Below are 27,746 nucleotides of genomic sequence, written 5' to 3'. Positions count from 1 at the left end.
GACCTTAACTTATCTCGCAATGTCTGCAGCCTTTTTATATTTTCTTTTGTGTATTGGCGATTACATGCACTTCTAGCAAGTTTAGTGACTCAATAAATGTTAAGAAAATTTCAGAAAATGTTAGTCAAGTAGACTTGCAAACTTGTTTGCTTGAGATCCATTTCCTTTCCTCATTCCTTTCTCTTTCTGCCATGTTGGTGAACAAGTGATAGAAACTTTGGTAATCATCCATTAAATACAATGTCATGTCTGTGAAATCTCAAGTGTGAGAACATCTCCAGCCATACAATATATATAGAATCTTACACGACTTTCCATTTCATATGAGATTTATGAAACGAGTCTAAGAATTTTTCAATTTAGCGAGCCTCACAATTTCAAAACTTGTGGCATTTATTTGTGGCATTTATTCGTGTAAAACGGCAATTTTCATGCAACCTTGAAATGTAAAAAGTCGCCATTTTGACTTCAGTGCGTACGTTGGTGACGTCATGTACTTGTCCTAGGTGTGACGTCACAATTGAAACAATTGAAACTTATAACCAATCACAGGGCTGATAGGTCATATTACATGGGTTAATACGCAAAAAATATAACATGGGTATATTAACTGGAAAACACAGTACATCATGTGATAAATGGACTTATGTGCAGACACAAAAACTTTATAAAGTAGTAAGACAAACAACAGAATAAATCAATATAGAGTTTATTGGAAATTAAGTCATCACAGTGATTTGACGAAGCTTTAAAGTTGTACAAAGAAAAATAATAAAATTTGCATGTATCTTAATCAAATACGAAATTGTCTTCACACACAAAGTACTTCAAGAAAACGGATTGAAGCATTTCCTAGGCATTTGAATAGCTGAAATTAATTGCTGTACCCCGGTAGATGATAGTTGAATAAGTTTATTACTGATATTTAGATATCTTTTAAATATTTATTACAACAGAAAAAAAGATGATTTCATGCTTTGGAATTTTGTTTTTGTCAATTTCTTGCATACTATATCAGTGTAAACACATTGATGTGATATAATATGGACACACCTTATATACCTTATATATATCCACAACAATACATACAGAAACAATTCCTCATTACAAATGTATGTAATTTGAATAGTCAAAATACACAAATTTTCATGCACAAAAGCTCAATCTTTACAACTGTACATTTCTTTCAGCTTTTAAAAAAATATCAGTAGAACATAAATTGTGGTATGTTCATCAAACACAGCATAAGTACATTGCATAGAAATTGATATATTATTTTGATGAATGTACGATGTAATAAATGTGTAATAAATGTGTAATACACTATCAGTGATAGCTAGAGATCAAATCAAGAGGCCTAGAGGGACTGTATCTCTAATCTGGATGTAAGCATTCACAGCAAAACATTTTGACATTAAAAGTAACATTGTGAATAAGAGTACATGTGTATGTTGATCTATAAATAGATAGATTCACTTTCAGTTCTGCCTCTAATTGTGCTCCAGGACGAAATGCTTCAGGATCGACTAGTTCTAGGGACTAAGGATGTACCGGCCCGAACCTGCATGCTACGTGAGCCGGAACTGACACTCGCAAAAGTGGTGAATGTGTGTAGGACTAGCGAAATGACCAACATGCAGATGAAACAGTTGAACCATGAAGACAAAGTGCATCCGGTGGATAAACACAAGATGTACAAAAAGAAAGCGAAACACAGCATAAAGAGTAAGGGTTCTGGTCAGAAGAGCTGGAGAGAGAGAAAACGTTACAAAGGACGCAAATATCGCGGAGGTCAGCATGCCCCAGATAAATGCCCAGCATTTGTTCAGACCTGTCATAACTGTAAGAAACAGAACCATTTCTCAAAAATGTGTTTAATGAAGAAAATACACGCTGTTGAAGAGGAGAATGATGATACCGATACTGATGAATCTTTAATCAGGATCACAGAGACACTCCTGAATGTGACAAAGACAAAGGGTAGACAGTACTTCACAACACTGAGGCTGACATTAGGAAACAAGAACAGATAGGTGAAATGTCAGCTGGACACAGGAGCAACCTGTAACCTGCTCAGCATGATAATATTCAAGCTCTTAAATAAAGGAAAACGGTGAAGCTGAGTCTGTCGGATACTAAACTGTCACTTTACGACAAGTCACACATTTACCCTAAATGTAAAAACTGGGATTGAGTGTTCAGTTGGAGACAATCAACAGACTTTAGAATTTCAAGTGGTAGATGTTGACCAACCAACAAAACTGTCAAGAGGCGCATGCGAAGCTTTGGGACTTTTTTTTACGAGTGGAGTGCCCCAGGGTAGCGTTCTGAAACCGATATTGTTTTTAATATATGTTAACGACCTACCGGATGTGACAAACAATACAGCGAAATTATTTGCAGACAACGCGAACATTTTCGGTGATATAACATCGCCCGAGTGCATTGACTCCATGCAGGATGATCTCAATAACATAAGCCACTGGACTGAGACTTGGCAAATGAAACTTAATTTAGAAAAGTGAAAATATATGAACATCAAGCTTGGGCAATCTGTATCGGACCAAAGGTGGAGCACGAAAAGGACTTGGGGATTGATTTTGATAACAACTCAAAATTTACCGGCCATGTCAACACGCAAGCGAAGAAGGCCAACAGAATGGTGGGATTGATATTTAAATCTTTTACCTACATGGACGAGGCAATGTTCGCAAATCTATACAAGTCTCTAGTAAGACCTCACTTGGAATACTGCACATCAGTCTGGTTTCCAATGTACAAAATGGACCAGAAGACTCTAGAAAATGTTCAACGTCGTGCCACCAGGTTGTTGCCACATCTCAAACACCTAAACTATAAGGAGGGTCTGCGAGTTTTAGGAATACCTTCCTTAGAGTACAGACGGGAAAGAGCAGACATGATAAACCTTTATAAAATATGCAATGGACTTGTAGATGCCAACATGGATAAATTCACAACTTTCGCGGCCGGACAGAATGTTAACAACACCAGAGGACACAACAAAAAACTTTTCAAGAAAAGATTTAGGACTAAACTAAGAGGAAATGCCTTCTCCAACCGTGTGACCGAACCGTGGAACAATTTAGACTCCACCGTAATAAACGCTCCATCATTAAACTTGTTCAAATCAAGACTGAACTGTGCGTGGAAACATCACCCAGGAAAATACAGCCCCGCATGCTACAGAGCTGGAGGTGCAGACCGGGAGTCCGTACCAGTAGCATTAGTAGAAGCGACAGTAGTAGTCAAAGACTAATGGTATGACGTCGACAACGGTGAGTTAATGGTGAGTGAGTTTTTGACTCTAACAATCAATCAAGTTTACTGCGTAGTGGCTAATGAGAAACCACCCATTATCAAAGAGCAAATCTTAGAGGACTACAAGGACCTATTTGATGGATTGGGTAAGCTACCTGGAGAGTATCATGTTGAGGTTGACCCAACAGTAAGTCTAGTAGAGAACTGTCCGGGGAAAGTCCATGAAGCCATGAAAGTGGACCTCCAGACAGAGATAAATAGACTGGTAGACCGAGGTGTCATCACAAAGGTCACTGAGCCGACGGAGTGGATAAGCAGCATGGTAGCAGTGAGGAAACTGTCAGGAAAACTGTGCATATGTATAGATCCTAAGAACCTGAATGATGCAATTGCTGCGGCCACACTATCACATGAGTCTGTAGAGGACATACTTCCTAAGCTGTCCAATGCCAAGGTTTTTACAGTCTTGGACGCCAAAGATGGTTTATTGGCAGGTGGCATTAGACAAACAAAGCAGCTACCTGACTACCTTTTGAACACCCTTTGGGCGCTACAGATGTCTGTGAATGCCATTTGGCGTTAAGTCGGCACCAGAGGAGTTTCAGAGACAAAAATATGAATCACCAGAGGACCTGATGGGGGCAGAGGTTACAGTAGATGACATCCTCATCTATGGTAGTGGTTCAACAATCGAGGAAGCAGTACATGACCGCGATAGGAACCTGATAAATGTCTTAGAGAGAGCCAGGAAAGTTGGCCTGAAGTAAAATAAAGACAAAATAAACTTGCGAAAAACCGAAATGAAATACATGGGTCATTTGTTGACCTCGGATGGAACCAAGCTGGACCTGGTGAAAGTGAACCAATTTATTTATAGATAAACATACACATGTAACACTGGTTTAGTGTTAATAGGGAGTTTGACCCACCCTAGGTCAGGAGAGCTTCCCAAAACACAGCACCCCACACCATTGATATAGAGTTACCACAGGGTCCGGATGTGGCTGGAGCAATAACAGTATTTTATAACGCTGACCATTCCCTGGGCTGCCTTTGATGTTCGTGTGAAAACCATGTGAACTGACCAGATAAAATCTGTCCTGGTGTGGCCTTGGAAGGAGTAGGAGCTCAGAAACTCGGGCCATACTATGTTATATGTGTTTCTCTTAATAATCAACATTTATACGCAATTGAGTTGTTTCATTAGTTATTCATTGATAAAGCATTATTGAGGGTAACATATTTGGTGGCAGCGGTTTGGGATCATCAATTCGAGGAGGGCTCCATTATCAAAGGATAGCGCTCATTTGAAGATATTAAAATGTCGGCCAATGAAGAAGATTCGGAGAAACAGGTTGAGATGATGCCATCTCAATCAAAACTGGAAATCAAAAGGCTGGAAATTCAAGCAGAAAAGGATAGAGAAAAGATCCAAAGTGAAAAGTTGAAATGGAAGCCGATGAGAAAGAACGTCAAAGGGCGGAGGCACGTGCAAGAGAACTGATCGAACTTGAGAGAGAAAAAAATGAAAATGGAGGCCAAAGAGAAAGAACGTGACCATCAAAGGAAGCTTAGAGTACTTGAGTTAGAACTTGAAAAGCGAAGATTCAAAATAAACTCAGTGACACAAAATCAAACTCTGTGCCATTTAGACTAACATTACAATCGTATAATCATACAGCAAACGAGGATATTATAACATTTCTGTCAGAGTTAGCAGCATTTTCATCACAAACAGGGTGAACAGATGAGGTTAAAATGTTACATCTGAGAACATTGCTTACAGGAGAGGCTAGGGCTGTAGCCATACAAGCGCATGGATCCTTGGAGTAACTCAGTAAAGCACTGATTGTAAGGTATGGGAACAAAACAACTGCAGTCAGCACAAAAGGAACCACAGGAGACATACAGAGGACTCATGGCAAGAATTGAACAATATCTTGTCAGATTTATTGATTCAGCGAGGGATATCACAGAAATATTTAAGGAAGATTACTTTTTTAGTGCCAGCATCACAAGCACGATGGATACGCTGTAACAAGTAGTCAAGTAGTGTTGTTGAAGCCGCGGAGGATTTTATTATACCGGAGAGGATTTCAAGGAAGCAATGCATGGGAAAGTTTCTAATTCATAGTAATTCATAGTAATCTTCCATCATTGGAAATCTCGATAGATGTAAAAACTTCAAACTGGTAGAAAGACCAGAGAAAGGAAAAATCATCGGAACAGATGAAAAATGTGCAGTATAACAACTGTAACAAGTATGAACATTTTGCTAGGAAATGCCCTAAAAACAAATATGGGAAAAAACTTGCAGCATTTTTTGTGCGTCAGTACACGGTAGGACTTATCCATGTTCCTGGGGGAAGTCAATGGCTGTGATACGTATCTGTTTTATCAAAGACACAGGCTCAGCCATAACTTTGATTCGTGAGGATTTGGTTGACCCTAGTTGTGTATTGGCAAGACTTTGAACAAATCACAATGTCAGTAGGTACGTCAGCTTTGTGAGGACTACAATGACGTCATCAATCCTAACCCAGGTAGGACTACATTAGTTACACACAGCTTAAGGATAACATGTGAGAAACCTATCAGAAGGCAGCCTTATAGAATTCCACAGGCTAAGAAACAGGAAGTGAAAAAAATGTTGGATGATATGTTGGAGCTTGGTTACATCACACCATCATCAAGCCCTTACTCATCTCCGATCGTCTTGGTGGACAAGAAAGATACCACGACTCTGTGTGGATTATAGAAACCTCAATGACGTGACTGTTTGTGATGGGTATCCGATACCTTGGGTAGATGAGATATTTGAGAAGCTAGGCACAGCAAAATACCTCAGTACCATGGATTTAGCGAAAAGGATATTGGCAGATACCTCTATCGCAAGATTCTCAAGAGAAGTTCCCATTTGTGGTAGAATTTGGACAATACCAATTTACGGTAATACCTTTTTGGATGAAAAAAGCACCTACGACATTCGCATGGATGATGGACAAAGAATATAGTGATACATGGTAAGATCACCTATTACATGTCAAGGCTGTCCTGGACCGACTTAGAGACAGTGGGCTTACAGTTAAACCCTCAAAGTGTCAATTTGGTGATGAGGAACTGTACTGTCTAGGGCACATAGAGGGAAAGGGAAAGCTCAGACTAGACAAACGGAAGGTCTAAGCTAAGGTGAACTTTCCTCTCCCCCAAACGAAAAAAGGGTTAAGATCATTCGCTGGTATGATGGGATATTACCGTCGTTTCGTCAACAATTACGCTAAGTTGGCAGCACCTTTGACCAAGATGGTTAAAAGGATCATCCAAGACAACTTTGTTGGACAGATGTAGCAGGGCTGCATTCAATAATCTAAAGGACGCAATGACCAAAGCTAAAGCACCAGTACTCGCGAATCCAGATTTCAGTGAACTGTTCACGATACAGACTGATGCCAGCAATGTAGCCATTGGAGCTGTCCTTAGTCAGGTTATTAACAGCGAGGAACACCCGAATGCTTACATCAGCAGGAAGTTATTACAACGAGAACAGAACTATTCTACACTAGAGAAGGAATGTGTAACCATCAAGTGGAGTGTGGAATCGTTTGCCTATTATGCACGTGGGGTAAAGTTCACCTTCAAACTGACCACAACCCGTTGAAATGGCTGGAGAGAACCGAACAAAAGAACCAGAAACTTTTGAGGTGGGCTCTTGCTCTCCAGTAGTTTATACCATCGAGTATCGTCGTGGCCAAGATAACGTGCGTTGAATAGATATTATGCATTGTAGTACTTTATAACACGAATTGTTCGTGGATATTTTCCTTTGTGGTTTGATGCTATTTAGATTGTATTGTGGAACAAACTTTCGTGGGTATCCTATATTTACAAATAGTAGACACGTATATCATTCAAATTTGTTGTATTTATTTTCGTGGTTCAATAGCAACCACGAAAACCACGAATGTTTATGAACAACGAACAGTTCATGTTACACAGTAAATAAACTGTGAAGAGTAAAATATAATATTTTATGTAGTGCAAGAGATGTACCAGTTCTAAAGATTGACAAGTGTTTCTTATAAAAAAAGGACATGGAAAGTGAAAGTATTCTTTTTTTTTTTTTACATAAGCAAACATTGTGGATTTACAAGTTAGGGAAATAAGATAAGGAAAATTATTTTCCCTGGAAGTATTTATTTTGGATTTACCACCACCACTGAGGAATATCTATATAAGTAGCTGGATCAATTGATATACAAACTGTGTCTATACTGGACTTCGTACATGATCAGTGTTTTATCTTAATGGTTAATTAAGCATTATGCTGTATTTGTGTACATTGTAGGTATCTAGCCCGAGTATCTGGAGCAGTATTATCTTTCATTAACTTTTAGACTGTAAAAGTTTTCTTAGGCAGGGGGAAATTAATAGGGAGTTTGACTACCCAAGGTCAAATATCTGGTCAGTGTATATCTGACCGCTCAAGGTCAGGAGTGCTTCCTAAAACACAGCACCCCACATTAGTGATATTGAGTTACCACAGTGTCCGGATGTGGCTGGAACAAATAACAATATTTTATTACGCTGACCATTCCCTGGGCTGCCTTTGATGTGAAAACCATGTGAACTGACCAGATAGTGCCAGATAGAGCCAGTCCTGGTGTGGCCTTGGAAGGAGTAGGAGCTCAGATACTCAGGCCATGGCATGATGCTATGTGTTTCTCTTAATAATCAACATTTATACACAATTTAGTTTTTTCGTTGGTTTTTCATTCATAGAGCATCATTGAGGGTTGCGGTTTATTTATTGCATCTTTTCAGAGTAGAAGTTGTTTACATTATAGGGTACCAAAGCAATGAATAGTTTCACTGAAGAGATGTTTTTTGAACAACAATGAGCAACTATTTTTCTAAAGAATGCGTTGCAAGGTAAAATTTATATGCAAGACTTAAAATTTCATAAGAGTTATAACGGCAATACCACGTTTTAAATTGATAATACTCTTAAACTTCAAACAATATTTTCCAATTCCTCCATTTTTGGTCCCGTCCCATAACCCTTTCGGGACCTCCTTTGCACAATTCTGAATCCCCACTATCTAAGGATGTTTTCAGTAAAATTTGCTGAAGTTCTTATCACAGATTTAGAAGAGGTATACTTTTGTTTGAAGCAGTTGTTTACTGACAGATAACAGATGCCGTGGTACAAAACATTAGTTAACCTTGGCCTTTCCATCCAAGCAAGTTAAGTAAAGCCAAGCACTAGCTGCCTCGTGTTTAATAAATCTCTCCATCTGAGAATTACTCACTACCCAAAATATGACTACTCCTTGCAAAATAAGGACTACTCCTCGCAAGAAAGAGGACTACATCCTCATGAATATTTGTAGGCAGAGATCATGAAATTTCAACCAATGAAAATATTTGGTAGGCGGCGCATTCTCCATAACGCCGAGTAACGTAACAAACGACAACAGTGAAAATGGCCGCTGATGTTGTCCACTATTGATGACATCATAATATCTATGACATCATAATTACTTATTGTTAACAATTGATTATCTGCCCCTGGCCAAAGCTCATTGTCCATTTCTTCACAATATATAGGGAGCATCCCTTTGAGTACTTGTGGTGTCTAAAGCATTGTAAAATTGTCTTGATGAAGCTTTGATTTTAGTTAATTGTACTAATATACATTTACTAAAAACAGTCCTTTTGCTAATTCTTGCTCATAGTGAACTTACAGTATCTTACTTTGATTTAGCCTTCCATTTTTTTTATATTTTCACCTATTTCTCTCTCAACACTTCCTTCCTATCTGTTTACTTTCCCATATACAATGTACAATGCATTGTGTGTCTGACGTTGAAAACAATATTACTCAGACACCAGTAAATAATTGGCAATCAAATATAAAAATCTTTCCTGGTTGGTCTGGACGACCGCAATGTTTATAACATTGGATATTGAACACACATTGTAAGTATCTAATTATACACCAGTCTAAGTAACGGCAGTAGAACTGTCTGTAGCTTCTGTCCCATCACTTGTAACGGTAGCTTCCTTTTGTGTATCCTGTGAAGTAGCATTGTTATTATCACCAGCCTTGACTTCCTGATCTTGCCCATGACCTCGAGGGTTCTGGTGACCTTCCTCGACTTGAGACCCCCCTGTCAGTCTCTGTTCCAGGAGATCCAGCTCCTTTTTCTTGTTATCACACTGCTCCTTTAGCTCTAACTTGCTCTTTAGGTAAATACCATGTCCTGTAGTATACAAGGTAATACAGGTAAATACCATGTCCTGAAGTATACAAGGTAAATACAAGTTTATGAACAAAAGACTCGAAGGCAGATTACGAATAAAATTATCACATGAATTTTATTAAACAATTAATACTAATTTTTGGGCTAAAGGGTCATAACAGCTGTGGTGTATGTAAACTACTCTTCAAGATTTGACCCGGCCATCTGTTAGGCATAATAAAATCAAGGTGTGCATATCATTTGTAGATGGCCGAGCCAAGTGACTTGAAGGAAGCACTGTATACGTATTATTAGCATGAACGAAATTCTTGGGGGACTTACGAATTACATAATGATGTAAAATGCCCAAATGAAGATGTGATATGCCACAGCTGAAATACATACCATGTTCTAAAGTATACAAGGTAATACAGGTAAATACAATGTCCCGAAGAATACAAGATAATACAGGTAAATACAATTTCCTGTAGTATACAAGGTAATACAGGTAAATACCATGTCCTATAGTATATAAGGTAATAAAGGTAAATACAATGTCCTAAAGTATATAAGGTAATACAGTTAAATACCATGTCCTATAGTATATAAGGTACCCCCGGTAAATACAATGTCCTGAGGTATACAAGGTAAATACAAGTAAATGCCATGTCCTAAAGTATACAAGGAAATACAGGAAAATACCATGTCCTGAAGAATACAAGGTAATACAGGAAAATACAATGTCCCGAAGAATACAAGATAATACAGGTAAATACAATGTCCTGAAGTATACAAGGTAAATACAAGTAAATACCATGTCCTAAAGTATACAAGGTAATACAGGTAAATACAATGTCCTAAAGTATACAAGGTAATACAGGTAAATACCATGTCCTGAAGTATACAAGGTAATACAGGTAAATACAATTTCCTGTAGTATATAAGGTAATACAGGTAAATACCATGTCCTATAGTATATAAGGTAATACAGGAAAATACCATGTCATGTAGTGTATAAGGTAAATACAGGTAAATACAATGTCATGTAGTGTATAGGGTAAATACGGATAAATATCATGTCCTGTAGTGTATAAGGTAAATGCCATGTCCTAAAGTATACAAGGTAATACAGGTACATACCATGTCCTGAAGTATACAAGGTAAATACAATTAAATACCATGTCCTAAGGTATACAAGGTAATACAGGTAAATACCATGTCATGTAGTGTATAAGGTAAATACAGGTAAATACCATGTCATGTAGTGTATAGGGTAAATACAGATAAATATCATGTCCTGTAGTGTATAAGGTAAATACCATGTCCTAAAGTATACAAGGTAATACAGGTAAAAACCATGTCCTAAAGTATACAAGGTAATACAGGTAAATACCATGTCATGTAGTGTATAGGGTAAATACAGATAAATATCATGTCCTGTAGTGTATAAGGTAAATACAATGTCCTAAAGTATACAAGGTAATACAGGTAAATCCCATGTCCTGTAGTATATAAGGTAATACAGGTAAATACCATGTCCTGTAGTATACAAGGTAATACAGGTAAATACCATGTCCTGTAGTTTACAAGGTAATAAAGGTAAATACAATGTCCTGAAGTATACAAGGTAAATACAAGTAAATACCATGTCCTAAGGTATACAAGGTAATACAGGTAAATACCATGTCATGTAGTGTTTAAGGTCAATACAGGTATATACCATGTCCTGTAGTGTATAAGGTAAATACATGTAAATACCATGTCCTGTAGTATATAAAGTAAATGCAGGTATATACCATGTCTTGTAGTGTATAAAGTTAATACAGGTAAATACCATGTCCTGTAGTATATGAGGTTAATACAGGTATATACCCTGTCCTGTAGTATATGAGGTAAATACAGGTATATACCATGTCATGTAGTGTATAATGTCAATACAGGTAAATACCATATCCCGTAGTATATAAGGTTAATACAGGTAAATACCCTGTCCTGTAGTATATGAGGTAAATACAGGTACATACCATGTCATGTAGTGTATAAAGTCAATACAGGAAAATACCATGTCATGTAGTGTATAGGGTAAATACAGGTAAATATCATGTCCTGTAGTGTATAATGTAAATACAGGTAAATACCATATCCTATAGTATATAAGGTAAATACAGGTAAATACCTTATCCTATAGTATATAAGGTAAATACAGGTAAATACAGGTAAATACCATGTCGTGTAGTGTATAGGGTCAATACAGGTAAATACCATGTCGTGTAGTGTATAGGGTCAATACAGGTAAATACCATGTCGTGTAGTGTATAAAGTCAATACAGGAAAATACCATGTCATGTAGTGTATAATGTCAATACAGGTAAATACCATATCCTATAGTATATAAGGTAAATACAGGTAAATACCATATCCTGTAGTATATAAGGTTAATACAGGTAAATACCATGTCCTGTAGTATATAAGGTAAATACAGGTAAATACCATGTCATGTAGTGTATAGGGTCAATACAGGTAAATATCATGTCCTGTAGTGTATAAGGTAAATACAGGTAAATACCATATCCTATAGTATATAAGGTAAATACAGGTAAATACCATATCCTGTAGTATATAAGGTTAATACAGGTATATACCATGTCCTGTAGTATATAAGGTTAATACAGGTTAATACCATGTCCTGTAGTATATAAGGTAAATACAGGTAAATACCATGTCCTGTAGTGTATAAGGTCAATACAGGTAAATACCATGTCCTGTAGTATATAAGGTTAATATAGGTAAATACCATGTCCTGTAGTATATAAGGTAAATACAGGTATATACCATGTCCTGTAGTGTATAAGGTCAATACAGGTAAATACCATATCCTGTAGCGTATAAGGTCAATACAGGTAAATACCATATCCTGTAGTATATAAGGTCAATACAGGTATATATCATGTCCTCTAGTTTATAAAGTAAATACAGGTATATACCATGTGCTGTAGTGTATAAAGTAAACACATGTATATACCATGTCATGTATTGTATAAGGTAAGTGTATAAGGTAAATACATGTAAATACCATGTCCTGTAATATCTAAGGTAAATACATTAAATACCATATCCTGTAGTATCTAAGGTTAATACATTAAATACCATGTCCTGTAGTATATAAGGTAAATATATTAAATACCAACACCTGTAGAATACAGGTATATACCATGACCCGTAGAATAAAAGGTGTAAATACAGGTAATGAGGTATAATTTCAGGTGAATGCCATGATCTGTAGTATATAACATACAAATATGTAACTATCATATCTTGTACTATACCATGTGAAAATGTAGGTGAATACAATTACTGTAGTACATTTGTATACATGGTGTCGATACAAGTAAACAAAAACTCATCTTTGTATAGAAAGTATAAATACAGGTAAAAACTATTATACAAAGTGTAAACAGAGATTTATTAATACCATAAACAAGGTTAGCTTTATATAAATTTTCACAAACAAGCATAACAATAGTCATACAAGATGGAAGTACTATTTCCCAGAATCTAAATTCCAGAAGGGCTACTGTGATACTACTGACTTACCAACACAGTCCAACGTCTCTGTTCTAGTCTTATTTTTACAGCAGTTTTTACACCGTCCAAATGCACATTTCTTGCCCTGGAGAACACAAAATTACAAAATGACTGATTCAAAAAATAAAAATGATTCAAAAAGTAAAACTTTTAAAATATACTTACTTCTCGATAAAGAAGATTTTTAAAGCTGCTATGCTTGTATTATGATGATCTCTATACATGAACAGTGGTGAGCTCTATACTTGTACTATGATAAGCTCTATATTTGTACTGTGATGAGCTCTATCCTTGTACAGAGGTGAGCTCTATGCTTTAACTGTGGTGAGCTCTATACTTGTACTGTGGTGAGCTCTATACTTGAACTATGATGAGCTCTATACTTGTACTATGATGAGCTCTATCCTTGTACAGAAGTGAGCTCTATACTTGTACTGTGATGAGCTCTATATTTGTACTGTGGTGAGCTCTATACTTGTACTGTGGTGAGCTCTATACTTGAACTATGATGAGCTCTATACTTGTACTGTGATGAGCTCTATACTTGAGCTGTGATGAGCTCTATACTTGTATTGTGGTGAGCTCTATACTTGAACTGTGGTGAGCTCTATACTTGTACTGTGGTGAGCTCTATACTTGTACTATGATGAGCTCTGTACTTGTACAGAGGTGAGCTCTATACTTGAGCTGTGATGAGCTCTATACTTGTATTGTGGTGAGCTCTATACTTGTACTGTGGTGAGCTCTATACTTGTACTGTGATGAGCTCTATATTTGTACTGTGGTGAGCTCTATACTTGTAATGTGGTGAGCTCTATACTTGTACTGTGGTGAGCTCTATACTTGAACTGTGATGAGCTCTATGGTTGCATTATGATGAGATCTATACTTGTACTGTGGTGAGCTCTATACTTGTACTATGATGAGCTCTATACTTGTACTGTGATGAGCTATAAGCATGTACTGTGATGAGCTCTATCCTTGTACAGAGGTGAGCTCTATACTTGAGATGTGATGAGCTCTATACTTGTATTGTGTTGAGCTCTATACTTGTACTGTGATGAGCTCTATATTTGTACTGTGGTGAGCTCTATACTTGTACTGTGGTGAGCTCTATACTTGTACTGTGATGAGCTATAAACATGTACTGTGATCAGCTCTATACTTGAACTGTGATGAGCTCTATGATTGTATTAAGATGAGCTTTACATATGAACAGTGGTGAGCTCTATACTTGTACTGTGATGAGCTCTATCCTTGAACAGAGGTGAGCTCTATACTTGAACTGTGGTGAGCTCTATAATTGAGCTGTGATGAGCTCTATACTTGTACTGTGATGAGCTCTATACTTGTATTATGATTAGCTCTATACTTGTATTGTGATGAGCTCTTTACTTGTACTATGATGAGCTCTATACTTGTACTGTGATGAGCTCTATACTTGAATTATAATTAGCTCTATACTTTTACTGTGATGAGCTCTATACTTGTATTGTATGAGCTCTATACTTGTACTATGATGAGCTCTATACTTGTACTGTAATGAGCTCTATTCTTGTACTGTGATGAGCTCTATACTTGTACTGTGATGAGCTCTATACTTGTACTGTGATGAGCTCTATACTTGTACTGTGATGAGCTCTATACTTGTACTGTGATGAGCTCTATACTTGTACTGTGATGAGCTCTATACTTGTACTGTGATGAGCTCTATACTTGTACTGTGATGAGCTCTATACTTGTACTGTGATGAGCTCTATACTTGTACTGTGATGAGCTCTATACTTGTACTGTGATGAGCTCTATACTTGTACTGTGATGAGCTCTATACTTGTACTGTGATGAGCTCTATACTTGTACTGTGATGAGCTCTATACTTGTACTGTGATGAGCTCTATACTTGTACTGTGATGAGCTCTATACTTGTACTGTGATGAGCTCTATACTTGTACTGTGATGAGCTCTATACTTGTACTGTGATGAGCTCTATACTTGTATTATGATTAGCTCTATACTTTTACTGTGACGAGCTTTATACTTGTACTGTGATGAGCTCTATACTTGTAAAGTGGTGAGCTCTATAAATTGAATTATGATGAGCTCTATACTTGAACTATGATGAGCTTTTTTGTTTGTACTGTGGTGAGCTCTATACTTGAATTATAATAAGCTCTATACTTGTACTGTGATGAGCTCTATACTTGTATTGTATGAGCTCTCTACTTGTACTATGATGAGCTCTATACTTGTACTGTAATGAGCTCTATACTTGTACTGTGATGTGCTATATACTTGTAATGTTATGAGCTCTATACTTGTACTGTGATGAGCTCTATACTTGTGTTGTATGAGCTCTATACTTGTATTATGATGAGCTCTATATTTTTACTGTGATGAGCTTTAGATTTGTAAAGTGATGAGCTCTATACTTGTAAAGTGGTGAGCTCTATAACTTGAATTATGATGAGCTCTATACTTTAACTATGATGAGCTTTTTTGTTTGTATTGTGGTGAGCTCTATACTTATTACTATGATAAACTCTATACTTGTACTATGATGAGCTCTATACTTGTACTGAGGTGAGCTCTATACTTGTACTGTTTTGAGCTCTATACTTGTATTGTTATGAGCTCTATATTTGTACTATGATAAGCTCTATATTTGTACTGTGATGAACTCTATATTTGTAAAGTGGTGAGCTCTATTCTTGTATTATGATAAGCTCTATACTTGTACAGAGGTGAGCTCTATACTTGTATTGTGATGAGCTCTATATTTGTACTGTGGTGAGCTCTATATTTGTACTATGATAGCCCCTTTATTTGTACTGTGATGAACTCTATATTTGTAAAGTGGTGAGCTCTATACTTGTACTGTTATGAGCTCTATACTTGTATTGTGATGAGCTCTATACTTGTACTGTGGTGAGCTCTATACTTGTTCTGTGGTGAGCTCTATACGTGTACTGTGATGAGCTCTATCCTTGTACAGAGGTGAGCTCTATACTTGAGCTGTGATGAGCTCTATACTTGAACTGTGATGAGCTCTATGATTGTATTAAGATGAGCTTTACACATGACGGTGGTGAGCTATATACTTGTACTGTGCTGAGCTCTATCCTTGAACAGAGGTGAGCTCTATACTTGAACTGTGGTGAGCTCTATACTTGTGCTGTGATGAGCTCTATACTTGTATTGTGATGAGCTCTATACTTGTACTGTGATGAGCTCTATACTTGTATTGTGTTGAGCTCTATACTTGTACTGTGATGAGCTCTATACTTGTACTGTGATGAACTCTATACTTGTATTATGATTAGCTCTATACTTGTATTGTGATGAGCTCTTTACTTGTACTATGATAAGCTCTATACTTGTACTGTGATGAGCTCTATACTTGAACTGTGGTGAGCTCTATACTTGAACTGTGATGAGCTCTATGGTTGCATTATAATTAGCTCTATACTTGTACTGTGATGAGCTCTATACTTGTATTGTATGATCTCTATACTTGTACTATGATGAGCTCTATACTTGTACTGTAATGAGCTCTATTCTTGTACTGTGATGAGCTCTATACTTGTACTGTGATGAGCTCTATACTTGTACTGTTATGAAATCTATACTTGTACTGTTATGAGCTCTATACTTGTACTGTGATGAGCTCTATACTTGTATTATGATGAGCTGTATATTTTTACTGTGACGAGCTTTATACTTGTAAAGTGATGAGCTCTATACTTGTAAAGTGGTGAGCTCTGTAACTTGAATTATGATGAGCTCTATACTTGAACTATGATGAGCTTTTTTGTTTGTACTGTGGTGAGCTCTATACTTGTACTGTTATGAGCTCTATACTTGTACTGTTATGAGCTCTATACTTGTATTATGATGAGCTCTATATTTTTACTGTGATGAGCTTTAAATTTGTAAAGTGATGAGCTCTATACTTGTAAAGTGGTAAGCTCTATAACTTGAATTATGATGAGCTCTATACTTGAACTATGATGAGCTTTTTTGTTTGTACTGTGGTGAGCTCTATACTTGTACTGTTATGAGCTCTATACTTGTACTGTTATGAGCTCTATACTTGTACTATGATGAGCTCTATACTTGTACTATGATGAGCTCTATACTTGTACTGTGGTGAGCTCTATACTTGTATTGTGATGAGCTCTATATTTGTACTATGATAAGCTCTATATTTGTACTGTGATGAACTCTAAATTTGTAAAGTGGTGAGCTCTATACTTGTATTATGATAAGCTCTATACTTGTACTGTTATGAGCTCTATACTTGTATTGTGATGAGCTCTATATTTGTACTATAAGCTCTATATTTGTACTGTGATGAACTCTATATTTGTAAAGTGGTGAGCTCTATACTTGTATTATGATAAGCTCTATACTTGTTCTGTTATGAGCTCTATACTTGTATTGTGATGAGCTCTATACTTGTACTGTGATGAGCTCTATACTTGTACTGTTATGAGCTCTATACTTGTACTGTTATGAGCTCTATACTTGTACTGTTATGAGCTCTATAACTTGAATTATAATTAGCTCTATACTTGTACTGTGATGAGCTCTATACTTGTACTGTTATTAGCTCTATACTTGTACTGTTATTAGCTCTATACTTGTACTGTTCTGAGCTCTATACCTCTACTGTTATGAGCTCTATAACTTGAATTATGATGAGCTCTATACTTGTAAAGTGGTGAGCTCTATAACTTGAATTATGATGAGCTCTATACTTGTACTGTGTGTGATGAGCTTTATACTTGAACTATGATGAGCTTTTTTGTTTGTACTGTGGTGAGCTCTTTACTTGTACAGTGGTGAGCTCTTTAAGTGCTTCTTGTTAATAACATACTATCACATGATCTATTATCCAAAGAAAAACATTGACTATGTAAATAGCAAAATAAGAAAGATAACCAAAAATAAAAAAACCCCAGTTTTTGTAATTGTAAAAATATACCTACCCTTGGGTTAAGACAACTGTCACACTTTTCATATTGAGCCTTCTTGGTGCCATCAAAACTTTTGTGTGGATTCTTTATCTTTTTCTTTATTTTGTTTTTAGACATGCCGGCCATGTCTGCTGGAATGTTTTGAAGGTCAAGCGGACGCTTTGTGGCCTCTCGCCTTTTCTGATTCTCTTCTGCCTCTTCAGGACTGCATGGATAGAAAAAGATAGATCAATTTCAGTAAATCTTCATTTTGTGCAATTTCAAACTTGATGGTGATCGATAAAGTTCAATTTGTTTAGTTAAACATCAAACAAATGAGTGCCTAAGTGACCTAAATTTATGACATATTGCAGTGATTCGTTTTTGCTCAGTTTTACTGCCGAGTAAAGGCTGTTTCCCCTTGCTAAAAAGTGCCTTATTTTCCTAAAATGACCAATAGCTGAAGAATATATTCCCAAATTTAATACAAATAATGCTTTATTTTCCCAATTCATAAAGGACCAGGCTGTTGTAAAACCGAGGTAACCATACCACTGTATCGGTAACAATATGCACTAATTTAGCCATTTGAGGTATCAAGAGTATTCTTCACTCAGTACCATCAGTTGGAACAAATTCATCTGCTCTTCTGGATGCATGGTAACCCAACATGGAAACATGACAATAGACCTTTTTTCTATATACAGATCTGTAAACAACATCTGTTTGATGAAACGTGTTACCTGGGTCTAACATACGGCTGGCAGATCCAGTAAGGATGAGGAAGCTTGGACTCAAACATTTCAGGACAAGTCTTGGACTTCTCCATGTCCTTCTGAAAGTCAAAGTAAAAGGTCAACGACATTTCACAACCACTATAACACAGTAAAATCTAGTTATTGCTGCATGTTCCCTTATAGACTACAAAAATTGAAAACTCACATAACTACCCCTATCTCCAGCAAACATACACACATGCACGTACGCATTACACCCAAGGAGGTACGTCCTTAAATGACCTTAGCTGTTGATAGGATGTTAAACCATATCAAACCAAACCAATCACACAACTACCGAAAAAGGAAGCAAAATGTTGGTGTAAGGATGCAAACTACAAGATTATCCTTTAAAATTGTATTTAGCTACTGCTGTATCCGTGAACAAGAGATGCTATCCTTATTATTTTAGTCCACCCTAGCCTGTTGACAAGTGTTGTATGGTACCAGCATACAGGAAAGTTCTCCTGTAAAGTATTTGGCCTTTGCCTGGAAAATCAACTTGTAACTTTTTGCCGTGGAACTTCAGAATGCTATATATGAGCCAAGCTTGATTTTTTTTTTACATTTCACTGACATGATGTTCAAATAAGATGTTGCCTTAAAGGCACCAACAGAGGCAGTTTTAACCCAAGATCGCAGCCGCAGGGCAAAGTTTTGCTGGACAAAGGGTGCCATTAAAATGAGGTTTTGCTGAATATAAAACTTTCTGTTACAGGATAAGAAGGCTTAACTTCATCATTCTTGTCATTCATCATTCTTATCATACTTGTGAGCAATTTTTCATCAAAGATACCAGTTAAAATCTTTCATGCTTACCAAGCATCTCTCTTTCATCCTGAGGACAGCTAGCTTGAGACTGTCCAGTGACTTCCCTGTACCGACCATCAACCTGATATCTTCGTGTATAACAAGACTGAAATAAGAAATACTGCAGTGTGATTGTACATATTGTCTTTTTTTATCACTTTCAATCATATGAATTCTCAACAAATGGTGTATAAATTTGAAAATAATGTTTGTGTGTTTACTAATCAGTGTTGACACCTTTTAAAGCCTGAAGTCCTTATTAAGAGTATATAATAATTGAAAACAAACTTTAATCAATTTTATTTCAGTCTACAATAACTGATCACTAAACCAAATATGCCGATACGAAAAGTTAATGTGACATAATTACCCATGATGAAAGAGCTTAAACAAATGTCCCCTGACATAGGACAAAGGACATGGATATTTGTCAACCAGTTCCAGGTACTCCTCCGCCATCTTCCAGATTGGGGGATCTATTCCGAGGAACAGGGCTGGGTTGTGTAGGTTACCCTCTGAAACAAGGAACAGCACATATTGAAAAGTTGTTCTTCATTTCATCAACACATGTAGATCTAAATTCGTTTCGAAGATCAGTGCAAGTATAATATTAAGTGTAATTGTCAAATGTATGTAATCTAAAATGTAATGGAGAATATTGATGTTGCTATTCAGTTTTCTTAGTCTTGAGTCTTAAATATTTAATTGTGATGTTACAGATATAGAGGGGTGGGTTATGTAGGATACCCTCTCAAACAGGACACAGGCTGTATATACCGGTAATTGTCAATATCATGGAACAGAGCATGCAGAGTTGTGTAGGCTATCTCTGAAACAAGACACAAGACATACCAGGTATATAATGGTTTGTACCATGGAACAGAGCATGCAGAATTGTGTAGGCTATCTCTGAAACAAGACACAAGACATACCAGGTATATAATGGTTTGTACCATGGAACAGAGCATTGTCTATAAAGCAAGTCATAATATAAACTTTGGATCAAAAGTAAAACAGCACAAACCTTTACATGGACCTTTGGTGAGAGAAGTACAAACCTGCGGTCATGATGCCATCCACTCCCGTCTCCTCCAGACACTTTTTGACATCAGACAGGTACTGGATGTTACCATTACCGAACACGGGAATCTTCACATTATCCCTGAAAATGTACAAGCATCCATTTCATAGCTATAGCAAACTTGTAGTTGCCTGTCTTTCAAACTTGGCATTTTGAATTCTAAATAATGAATTTAATAGTACCTAATAACTAAGAATTTATCAGTAAAAAGGAATAAATTTTTCTGACAACTACACCAATAAAGTGAGATATTTATTTATATTCTACCTGACAGCTTTGATGTATTGCCAGTCAGCCAATCCGGTCTTTGGACCTTTCTGCTCCTTTGTTCTGCCATGGACGGTAAGTATCTAGAAAATGTAAATTTCAGATAAAACAGCCTCTTTATGGTGTTATTAGAGGAACTTTCTGTGTTTATAAACTGCCTTTCTCGACAGCCTACCTGAGGATTTTAAAACCGATTTCAGAAATTCATCTACAATGAAATCTACTTAAAAGAAATTTCATTACCTATTAAACATCTTAAAACGCTTTTCAGTATTTAAAAAGTGAAAACTTAAAATAATTTATTCGTCCAGGCCTAATAATGAATACCACATGTATTACCTGACATCCTGCCTTCTCCAACATCTGAGCGTACTCGATGGTCTTCTCCATACTCTCAAATATTCTAACTTTACAGGTGATAGGCACTTTCAGTCTTTCATGGCACAGTTTAACTGATAAAGTGAATGGTGAAAATTTGAGTCAATCAGTACCACCAGGGCCCAGTTGTTCAAAAGATGTAGCTTAATCACTGTTTAACGACATTTTTCAACCTTTAATAATTTCTTCAATATAAAAGGTTAAAACTCGTAATTTTACATTTACATTAACTCTACTAAATACTTTATATCTGGAAAGTTTGAACTAGGTTGATTGTTGCATTTCAAAGATACACAAAAGTTGAAATTTGCGCTAATCACTGATTAAGCTAATCACCCTTTGAACATTTGGGCCCAGAAATGAAAAGCTTATTATCATATAACACTGTCAATAACAGGTGGTAACTTTGTTTTATCAGGCACTCAAGTGGAAAAGGACTTGGGGCCCTTGATCAGGTAATTTTATAAAGAAAAGGAAATGTATCACAATACAAAACAAACATACCCATTTTCTCCAGGAGTTCCCATTCGTCCTGTAGAAATGCGCCATAATGTCCACGTTTAGCAATGACTTGTGGACATCCTAGGTTCAGGTCAATGGCATCACAGTGATCCTCCGCCAACAGGGCTGCCTTCAGGAATGTCTCCGGGTCATTTGCACAAAACTGGTAAAATATAATTGTAATGATAGAATCATTTTGATTTAAAGAATTCTCCTACCTCTACATATATAAGACATGTGTCATGATGACATTACATTATGATGACACAATCAAAAATTGAAAGCCCATCAAAATGTCGCTTGACAGACTATAGTGGTCTTGTACTTGGCTGGACACCCAACTCTTGATAGTAAGAAACATTATGCAAGCTGCCCATGATTGTCTTAAATGATCAATACTAAAAGTATACTGTACACTTTTCCAGTCATTCCAAATATACTTTTAGTTAATTGGTATGTAAACTAGAAATTTTGTTATATATAATTTTAATTTTGCAAGGTCAAAACACATGTCTTACAGATAATTCCTTTGAAAGCCAAAACGCAAAGCTAATTTTGAGGAGTCAAAACATACATTCAAAGGTCTGTTGAAAGCTCTGTCTTGTTCCAAGTACTGTGTTCTTGGCAAGACTTAGAAAATGGAGAGAGATGACTAGGCAGGTGACTACCGGTGACCAGATAGTTCGGTAATGAGAGCATAAGTCTACATATTGGAAGGCATTGGTTCAAATTCTGGTCTGGTCCAATATCTTTTTCCGATCCGGTTACATAATGTATATGAAACATCTGTATGTTCAGTGTGTAAAGGGCAAGGGATACCAGTGAACCAGGGTTGTACATTGTTTTTGGCTATGAATATGAGTTCCCCAGGTTTTATTTGATATGTAGCATCTACATAACAAGAATGAGCCACTATCAGGTGTTTTATGATACATAAAGTTACCATTTATACAATTAATTAACATTTATAAAAGTTCAATACACCTGTATGAAGTTAATGCAGGACCTGCCTTACCATATGCTTCTGGTCCTAAGCCACCTGGCTTATACCTCTTTGTGTGTATGTGTGCTTAAGGACTATTGATGTTCTATTTTGTGATGGTACTTCTCTGTGCTTCCAACAGCATTTTTTACTTCAGCACAGGCACTACAGCACCCATCACCTACATTATATATTCAGTCTGGATTTTTAGAGTTGTGTGAGCAAGCAAAAAATAATTCTCTGTAAATACCATGCAACAACAACTTTTTGGGATTGAACCACAACTGTGGAAGACTGCAGCGTTAAATTATAAGTTCCTTTCCCAGTATAGAACAATGATTACTATCCAGATTTTGACTCGGGACCTTTTTCATCTTGTCTCTCAGACATTACTAGTCTACCTGAACTATTAGTGGTTTGTCCTCAGGACAGGATTGCAAGGCTTCTGTCCTGTAGCGCTGGTCTCTATTAAACACGGAGGAATGCAGCATTGGTGTGTAGCACAGTTCAGCACCATAGCGTCGACTCAGCATCCTCCATGCCAGCTCACTCTGATCCACCATAGGGGCAACAACATACTTGGCAGCACTCAATGTCGTTCTCCAAAACTCATAACCTCCAATTTTGTCAACCATCTGAAAATTAAAAACCATGTTAAAAAATGTATGAACATCTGGCTAGTGTATTTTTACTCTATGCCAATAAATTTATTGTTTCTTTTTCTTAAGAACTTGAATTCATGTTTTAAAAAAACCCAAGGTAGATTAGGCAGAGCTTGGCAATAAGAAATCTACAGCTAGACAAGTGGTTCTGTGAGCTGCCAGCCAACTAGTCATTTTATAGTGTTGTCATAAAATGACATTGCATAATATTGGATGAGTAATATGTGCACATGAACGAGTTAACTATTGAAAACTACTAGCCCGACTGACAAGTGTTTTTTGAAGTTATTATCCAGAGTGGTGAACAGCTAAATATTTCAAGATAATTTCTGGATGTACCTTTCTAAATCAGTTTCCAAATCGAAGCAATTGTTATATCATGTCCCAATACGTGTATGTTCAGTAGAATCTACCTCGAACGTATCATCACTCGTTTATATGGTACATTGGTACAGAGACTCAACATGATGATGAAAAAATGTAACACATGGGGAAATGTAAACAGGAAAGGGTGGTCTAAGGGCAGATAACTCCAAATTCAAAACTAAAAGTGGACTATTCTATTATAACAAATGGGGGATAAGGTTTTAGAAAAAAGTATAACTGTGTCAGTTTGTTGAAAGTTAAATACATAATTAACAAAACAATATATTTATCTAATTCATATTTAACAAGTTTATATTGTTTTAAACTAATCACTACTCTAGGAAAATTTAAATACCCTTCCCTCCCCTTCAAGATAATGTTGTGTCATGTGATCGATAACGTTAGGCGGAAGTCAGCTGAGTTAACAGCAGTGAACTGAAAGTTGAAGAAGTTGGGAATAAATACAACAACTGGTGGTGAGTTATGTAAATGTCAATTGTCGTTTTGACATATTTCGATTTTAACTAACAGGTATTGTATGTTAAAAACAGTGCAGTGTAGAAGACCGCGAGATGATTTGATCATTTGTGACCGGCGAATCCAGATCATATCTATGTGATTGATTATAAACTTAGGGGCAGTAGTGAGTGGGGGTTGTTCATCATGACCGCTTCAATGGTCTTTTGTCTGTTGATCCAGTTATCTTAAATCTAAATAAGTGTCATATGTGTCGTATTTAAAGCAAGCTCCATCAGGACAAAAATTGAAGTTAAAGATGATGAAGTATTGATCAGCTGATGCCTGAAGGTGACTGTATTATTTTTACAATAATCCAAGCGATAACTGTGAATGGTCCTCTATACAAGTTTGAATAGGTCCAATGAAGGCAGAACATGTGACTGGCCATCGGAGATTTTTTAACTAGTTAGCTTGTCAACAATACAATTACACTTAAAATATTGGGACAATAATATTCCTATATTTTTTATTTTTTTAATAATAATGAATATATAAAGAGACAGAGATGGTGCAGTTGTAGAGATAAATAACTAACCTTTCCATTCATGTAAGGAAAGTATGTCTATTGCTCAGTCTGGTCTCTGCCCAATATTTTTTTTTTAAAGGAGATAGTTTTTTCAAACTATATCGAAGTGAGAAATATGACAGGCTTAAAAGTGATTTGAACTTGGACCTTTAATTAAAGTAAACGATACCTATAAACAATAATATTTAACTGATAAGAATGTTTCTTTCCATCACTGCTTTAAATAGTAGGAAAATTGTATTGCAATTGATTGTCAACATTTTCTAGGACTAATTATTATATATATTGTATATAAGTGCAGTAATTATAAGTATTCTCATTCTATTCAATCAGCTTTACTCCCCATGACTAACACCATTAAATTCTAACCCTGTCTGACGTAATTTTTAATACCTGTAAATATTGATTTATTTTGAATGTATACATTTTAACCTCACAAGGATTTAAGAGATATACTTGAGGTTAAATCACAATATGTCATCAGTATTAAAGTTTTAAAACATTGCAATTACTGATTTCAGTCATAACGATATCGACAACACAAAAATTGAGTCTGTGTCAACTGATTAAGCCCACACAGAGTTTATTGCAAATTTAAATGTAGTGGATCAGCAGATTTGAATATGGAAATATCATATAAGACATATGCTCATACATTTACAGTGGTTTTTTTTATACAGACTGTAGCTTCCCTGTTCCTTATTTTCCCAAAAGGACCCAAAACTGAGGAATATATTCCCAATTCAAGAAAAATAATGTTGTATTTTCAAAATTTATAAAGGAACAGGCTGTTGTAAAAATTCAGGTTAAAAAAACAACTGATTTAGTCCAATGTTTTACTGTTCATTAAAATAAGTTTAGTTTACCTAACATTTCCAATATAAATTTCATTTAAAGTGGAATTGGATATATACTAAATTCTTCCAAGGCCATACAATTAAAGAAACCATCATCATGCCCATCTTTTACTAAAACTAAACATACATTAAAATTAAATAAACAACGTATAAGCTTCAGGCAAATTTCTGGTGTTAACATTTCTTCAAGGTGGTGTACAAGTGAGGTCTTTACATATTATTATGATTTACACTGTCATGTATATACCCGGTAGTGAATCTGATTGACACATTTTGCCAATGGCATTATACTTATCCGGTATATGGTGTCACACATGCCTATTGATGGTGAATATCTTAGCAATTCTACTTCTTGACAATGTAAAGGAATTAAGTTACCCGTACGAGTAGAAAAGAATCATTCCTGTGAAGAAGAAACACAAAAGATTCAGTTTTGATCAAGTCTGGTAAGGCCAAGGTATTTCTTTACATGTAATGATACATAGATACGGACCATTTTCTCCAATAGCTATAGTGTCCATGCAGTAATGAGACTTTGATACGTGAACATTCATAAACTGGCTAAACTGCATGTGATATGACTATATAATTTATTGGTACTTGTACAAACATTTTATCAGTAACATGACTTTATATTTTCTGTGATTTGTATTTTTATGGGACTGGCATTTGTATGCGACTTGTTTGTATGCAGTAATTTTTCTACCTTCTTTTTCACTGGGGCCCGTGCCTTGTGACTTTGGGGAAAATATCACTCAGAAAGCATGATTTTAGAAAAATAAAGTGAGTTTTGCATTGATTTTGGGAAAATACAGCAGATATTATCTATGGGAAGAGCCCTTAATTTATAAGGCCCCAAATTTACACTAAAAATCACTAGTAGTACCGTATGTGTTTGTTTGTTTGATTGTGATGAGAATTTGTATGTGACTTTTACATGGCATTGTGTCAACCAGTTGAGTCTCCTCAGATGGATTAATTTCATTTGCCCTTCTCAGCAAACTCTGGAAGAGGCAGTGTGAAATCTTTCAAAGCTCCTAATCTGTGTGGTGCAGTGAATGTTTTAAATTTTATTGTCCTTGTCAGTTTTAAAAGTTCATTTTCTCCATAAACTGCAAAAGTACCACCAAAAATGTACCTTTACCAGTGACACTAGCTTATACCCTGTTCACTCAACCGAATCGTCCAGTGGCAAGGCATTCTAGGGGGTGATAATTATATAGGTACTTTTCAGGTAAGATTTTCACACCTCTTTGTCAGGTGTTAACTTATATAATGTTATTTGTACTAGGTATTATTAAGGCTGGCTTGTCCCCTGAGAGGGACTGTTGCATACCATTTTAACTAGGTCCAGACTGGGTCCTTTGCCTTCAGAGGGATCAGATGATAAATAATGTAGCTTTAAGACAGACAATCGGATATTGCTGACATTTGTACTTGTATATGTATATTACATTGTACATGGGATGCAACCTGTATTTGCATCTCACTTGAAATTGAATGTTTACTTACTGGTATATACACATTGTACTCAGTGTTGTGTAATAAAGACAGTGCAGACAAAATTATATTTATATATATAAATAAATGTGCATGGTGGAAATATTTTTTTGTAATGCACTGGTAATTAACATGTAATTTCTATGTAAATGACATTTTAGTATAGAAAGGAATACACAACAAATGATAATGTAAATCTTTGATGACAATTTACATTATATAATACACTAATATACCTTGTCTATATGTGCTACCTGTATATTACAGTCATACAGGTGAGTCTTTGATAACAATTTACATTATATAATACACTAATATACCTTGTCTATATGTGCTACCTGTATATTACAGTTATACAGGGGAGTGTTATCATTTGTGTACCTGTAGATTTCCAGTCCCTCTGGGGTCTATTTGGCTCACCTGTATCTGTATGCCAGGTACATGTACACTGACCGACACA

General features: G+C 36.1%; 2 protein-coding genes across 16 annotated transcripts in view; one reads left to right on the top strand and one right to left on the bottom strand.

Moving 5' to 3' along the window:
- Positions 1-707: 707 nt before the first annotated feature.
- On the bottom strand, positions 708-27,742 carry LOC110448614 (tRNA-dihydrouridine(16/17) synthase [NAD(P)(+)]-like). 3 transcript variants are annotated; one of them, XR_002462750.1, is made up of 13 exons: positions 23,858-24,024; positions 23,258-23,491; positions 21,878-22,037; positions 21,335-21,447; positions 20,996-21,078; positions 20,706-20,809; positions 20,018-20,162; positions 19,657-19,753; positions 18,805-18,896; positions 18,095-18,287; positions 13,116-13,191; positions 5,319-9,542; positions 708-5,274 (listed from the first exon to the last, which is right to left on the bottom strand). XR_002462750.1 is itself a non-coding variant. In XM_021494972.1 (12 exons), exons 2-12 carry the CDS (start codon positions 23,489-23,491, stop codon positions 9,283-9,285), a joined length of 1,557 nt encoding a protein of 518 aa, XP_021350647.1. In that variant the 5' UTR covers positions 27,668-27,742; the 3' UTR covers positions 708-9,282. The 3 variants fall into 3 exon arrangements, 2 of the variants coding, with proteins under 2 accessions (XP_021350647.1, XP_021350646.1); XM_021494972.1 differs by lacking the exon at positions 23,858-24,024 and adding an exon at positions 27,668-27,742 and having other exon boundaries at positions 708-9,542; XM_021494971.1 differs by having other exon boundaries at positions 708-9,542.
- The window catches only part of LOC110448612 (V-type proton ATPase 116 kDa subunit a-like), a 38,750-nt gene continuing 35,277 nt past the window's right edge, over positions 24,274-27,746 (top strand). For 12 of the 13 annotated variants that reach the window (XM_021494970.1, XM_021494965.1, XM_021494962.1 and 9 more), the window contains exon 1: positions 24,274-24,360. The gene's annotated coding sequence lies outside the window, so the exon portion shown is untranslated. Of the gene's footprint in view, positions 24,361-26,212; positions 26,233-27,746 lie in introns of those variants that run through there. The other variant, XM_021494958.1, reaches the window with a different exon arrangement.

This window comes from Mizuhopecten yessoensis, unplaced genomic scaffold (assembly GCF_002113885.1).
Source record: "Mizuhopecten yessoensis strain PY_sf001 unplaced genomic scaffold, ASM211388v2 scaffold4121, whole genome shotgun sequence".
Classification (NCBI taxonomy): Eukaryota; Metazoa; Mollusca; class Bivalvia; order Pectinida; family Pectinidae; genus Mizuhopecten; species Mizuhopecten yessoensis.
The sequence above is the reverse complement of the archived record's forward strand: the minus strand, read 5'-3'. Positions and strand labels throughout refer to the sequence as shown.